The sequence below is a fragment of the Amorphotheca resinae genome (assembly GCF_003019875.1).
Source record: "Amorphotheca resinae ATCC 22711 unplaced genomic scaffold M430scaffold_2, whole genome shotgun sequence".
Lineage (NCBI taxonomy): Eukaryota > Fungi > Ascomycota > Leotiomycetes > Helotiales > Amorphothecaceae > Amorphotheca > Amorphotheca resinae.
In genome coordinates this window covers 622,188-626,086 of record NW_020194472.1, presented here as the reverse complement: position 1 = coordinate 626,086, position 3,899 = coordinate 622,188, and the positions used below count along the sequence as shown (strand labels likewise).

Here is a 3,899-nt window from a genome sequence, read left to right as displayed (position 1 = left end):
CTGGCGGCGGCAACTCCCCAGCACGGTGCACCTCGTCCCGTTCCGTCTCGGCCAGGATCGACCTGCCATTCGGAACGAGGTCCAATAATCAAATAGTGGCGATTAAAGCTTCATCTCTTGATTGAACACTGCTCCGCATGTGACCTTCAATTCGCGTTCTCGGGCTTGCAGCTTTCATTCAACGACGGGAATAGTACGATGGTTCAAGATTCTTCCCGTCATGTGTCTGCTCTTCTTCCGTTCTCCTGTTGGTGCGATTTGATCACTGAGTAGCGATCATCGGAGAGGATTGCCATCACTTCCAATCTCGTCTTGTCTTATACCCCTCTGTTTTGATATATCCTGGGTTGATGGCTAGGATTTGACAGTTGTGAGATGCAGCGCCATGACCTGCTTACCAGTGCTTCACTGGCACATGCACGAGGTTCAGTACTTGCTAATCGAAGACACTCGCGGCGGTAACTAACCATGACATGTCTCCTAGCCGTCCTTTTCTTGCTTATTTCACAGAACCCGAGAAGGCCGGCCCAACGATCTGAAGACAAACGGCAACACTCTCAATCCGGAAGTCTGGACATATCTGTTTTTCGAACAGTGTCTAGAATCCTCCGAGCATATGTCACAAGGTGGCAAAGAGTAAGCAAGCAAGTTACGTGGAAGGACATCGATATTGCCGTCGAGAGAACCGCTTCTTTGCCACATCTAATGACGAGTAGGTCTAGGTGGCCAGCTTTCCTTCTTGATCAACGTCAATTCCAACTCCCATACCCTCCCTCTCTAACCTTCTATCAAACTGCGCACTATCTCCCACCCACCCTTTCTTTTCCCTCCATCCAAACCAACCACAGCTTCATAACATCTCTTTACCCACCAGTATATGCTACAACCTTCTACGCCCCAAACGACTCTCAACCCAACAGCGCGCCTCAAAACCCGGAATATCCACCAATACATCTCTCGAAACCCCCACAATCGATTCATAGGCCGAAGCACCCGCAAGATTCCGCTGAAGAGGAACGTCTTGGATAGAAGAAAATGATGCTCGCTCGATTTGAGGGTTGAGCTTTGAGCTTGATGAGGAAAATACAGGTATTATTGCTATTCTAGCCGAGGATTTTATGGATGGATTGGAGAGGTACATCGTAAAGGGAAAGAAGCTTGATCGATGTTCTTATATATAGGTAGTATAGGTATGAATTGCTACCTAAGGTAGTTGGATATACTGTCTGTCTATGCAAGTGTATATGTGTAATTGTTATCATATCTTCCTACCTACCAAAGCGCAGGAGCACCCTATCCCATAAATTTTCCCATCCAGGACCCCTCCCATTTTTTACCTCCTCCCCACGAGCAACAGCTTCTCACAGCCCCCTTCCAAGCACAATCCGTACCTTCTCACCCACTCTCACTCACAAGACCTCAAGAACTCACCCTCCTCTTCCTAAACGCAACCTCAGGCGGCAACCGGAAGCTCGCGCAAAACATACGTTTCTTGGGCGCCACATCCCTAACCTCATGAACCACGACCTCCGGATCGCCAGGCCTAATTTCAAACTCCAAATTTTCCGAGATGCGCTTACAGATAGCGATAGTTTCGCGCACGTTATCATCGCTCTTGGTGGAGAAGCAATGGACGTGGATCATAGGGAGACGGGTTTGGGTGTGTGGTTCGAAGAGCGCTTCGTGGCCTTCGTAAAGGCCGGTGAAGGAGCCGAGGAAGTCGATCGCGGTCGCGGGCAGGTTCATCACGAAGTGGTTGATGGTCTGCGGGATCGTGAGGATGGTGGGCGGTGGGATGGGGTCCGTGGGTAGCGCTTTGCGGGACCGTTTGGCGGGGATGGTTATGGTGTTTTGGTGGGTCGCGGTTAGGGAGAGGAGATCGTCCGCGGCGGCTTGGATGAATTTGTGACCGTCGGAACAGAAGGGCCGGACGAAGTTTGAGATCTGTGGGGATTGTTAGCTATGCGCTTGCTATATAGCCTTTGTGACGAGAGATAGATGATGGTTCGATGTCAGATTATAATGCCTTGTCAAGGGCGATATCATCAAAGTCAACTCGTGACTATGTTGACCGTCGTGATAATCAAATCATCATGTAGAAATAGAAGAGGGGAACTTGGCAATAGAGATATACGAACCTTGTTTCGGGTTATAGCATCCTTCAAACTAGCGTAGCTGTCTGGGTTGAGATCGTTGGCCCAGACGAATACCCCTTTCTTCCCAGCCGGGCAAGCGAACGGCCCAACGCCAGCCATTACATCACACACAACCTCTCCCGGATTGAACATATCCACAAGGCGCTTGTGCTCCGTCTGTAGCCGACTGTTCCAATAGACTTTCGAATAGTCGAACCTGAAGGTGCACTCTCCTTCTCTGATCTCGACATTCATGTCATCTTCACCAGCAAGAACCTCATAGCCGAAGGTTCTGTATTCTGAATGTGTGCCAACGTCGTCCGTCTTGTTGATGACCGTCCGGACTGCGGCGTTCTTGTCTACCAGGACTTCTGCAATCAACTTCTTATATGGGAGGTACTCTTCGCGAAGGTTCAAATGTGCTGAAGCATGTTAGTAGAGCATCCCCCACTAATGGAATCCGACACATACCAACATGTCCAACAATAGCAAATCCTACGGGTATCTCTTCCTGTGCCTCTTCCGGTAATAACGCCGTCATAACATCATCTGATGTCTGTTAGAACTTTCAAGTTATCATCTAGGGACTCTCGACATACGTACGATAGGTCCAGTAATCATAATCAAGTGCAAGAGTGTATGGGATGACCTTGAGCTCTTCGGCCCTGACAGCCTCTTGTAGACTTGTACTCCATGTTTCTGGAACTGCAGCAAGTCAGCAGCTAGCCTGCATCCCAGTTCGGTATTGTATATACCTTCAGGCTTCACCTCCGGCTTCAAAAGTAGACATTTCCCTCCTTTCGATGCCAAGGCTGGATCTGGATCTGGCCGAACATTGATGAGCCTTTCCAGTCTCAAAGCATCCTTGCTTTTCTCTAGTTGCGCCCTGAATCTTGATATGTTCTTGACGTCCAGAACTCTTGCTGCTGCAATCGGTACTCTTTTCGTGAAGAGGGAGCGGTCCAGAATCGCGCCCGCCGAGCGGATTATAGGGGGCCTGAAGAGAGACATGGGGTCGGAAGAGTCGTCCTGCAAAGGGTTAGAGGATCCATTGGGTATTCACCACAAGCACGTACCTCCATGGCTTCATAACGCTGAACTTCGCATTTGTTAGAGATGCTTGCAGTTCGTTCCATTTTCGCGAGTCATAAATTTTATGCAAGGCTGAGGTCCAAAATCGCGCTAGTGCAAGGCCACCAGGTACCGAGGTACCAAGGTATGAGTGATGTCATCTGACGAGCCCGATACAGAAGTCTACGCAGCCTCAAGGGCATCAGAACAAGCAAAAAGCATTCACGATGTCAGGCCCTGCAAGGAAACGGACCCTGGATACTTTTTTCAAACCTACCTCAAAGAGGACCCGTGTCTCAGAGGACAATGGTGGCAGTAGCGACCTAGAGATTTCATCTGAAGACCATGTAAGTAACTACTACTCTCTGTCGGATTGCAAGGCTCATATTACAGAAGCTGGAATTCACTCATCACTCGTCGTATCCCTTTCCAATACCATGTTTTCCATACTCTGTTTCAGCCAACTTCACCTCACTTCCTTGCACAGTTGGCAAGGCCATCAATGACCAGGCCGATCTTGACCTCCTCTACTTCCAGCCATATATCCCCAAGAATCTTGAACGCCAGATCTTTGAATTCCTCCGCCGAGAATTACCTTTCTACAGAGTTGAGTATAAGATCAAGCGCGGAGGGGTCGAAACGCAAATACGAACTCCGAGGTAAGTCCAATCACACAAACTATCCCCCCCCCCC

At 49.3% G+C, this 3,899-nt stretch overlaps 3 protein-coding genes across 3 annotated transcripts in view; 2 read left to right on the top strand and 1 right to left on the bottom strand.

The window, feature by feature from the left end:
- Positions 1–385: 385 nt before the first annotated feature.
- Positions 386–1,029, top strand: M430DRAFT_39290 (hypothetical protein; the record flags this gene model as incomplete). Its single annotated transcript, XM_024867306.1, has 3 exons — positions 386–458; positions 519–636; positions 717–1,029. The coding sequence occupies 3 exons, from the start codon at positions 386–388 to the stop codon at positions 1,027–1,029; spliced, it is 504 nt and encodes a 167-aa protein (XP_024723765.1).
- A 127-nt stretch (positions 1,030–1,156) lies between these two features.
- On the bottom strand, positions 1,157–3,225 carry M430DRAFT_114630 (hypothetical protein). The gene is made up of 6 exons (XM_024861563.1): positions 3,212–3,225; positions 2,891–3,164; positions 2,739–2,840; positions 2,607–2,684; positions 2,139–2,557; positions 1,157–1,944 (listed from the first exon to the last, which is right to left on the bottom strand). Exons 1-6 carry the CDS (start codon positions 3,215–3,217, stop codon positions 1,420–1,422), a joined length of 1,404 nt encoding a protein of 467 aa, XP_024723764.1. The 5' UTR covers positions 3,218–3,225; the 3' UTR covers positions 1,157–1,419.
- Positions 3,226–3,427: 202 nt separating this feature from the next.
- Positions 3,428–3,899, top strand: part of M430DRAFT_199058 (hypothetical protein) — a 1,961-nt gene continuing 1,489 nt past the window's right edge. Inside the window, exons 1-2 of the mRNA XM_024864182.1 lie at positions 3,428–3,553; positions 3,600–3,865. Coding sequence (XP_024723763.1) covers positions 3,434–3,553; positions 3,600–3,865 — 386 coding nt within the window. The 5' untranslated portion in view covers positions 3,428–3,433. The remainder of the gene's footprint in view (positions 3,554–3,599; positions 3,866–3,899) is intronic.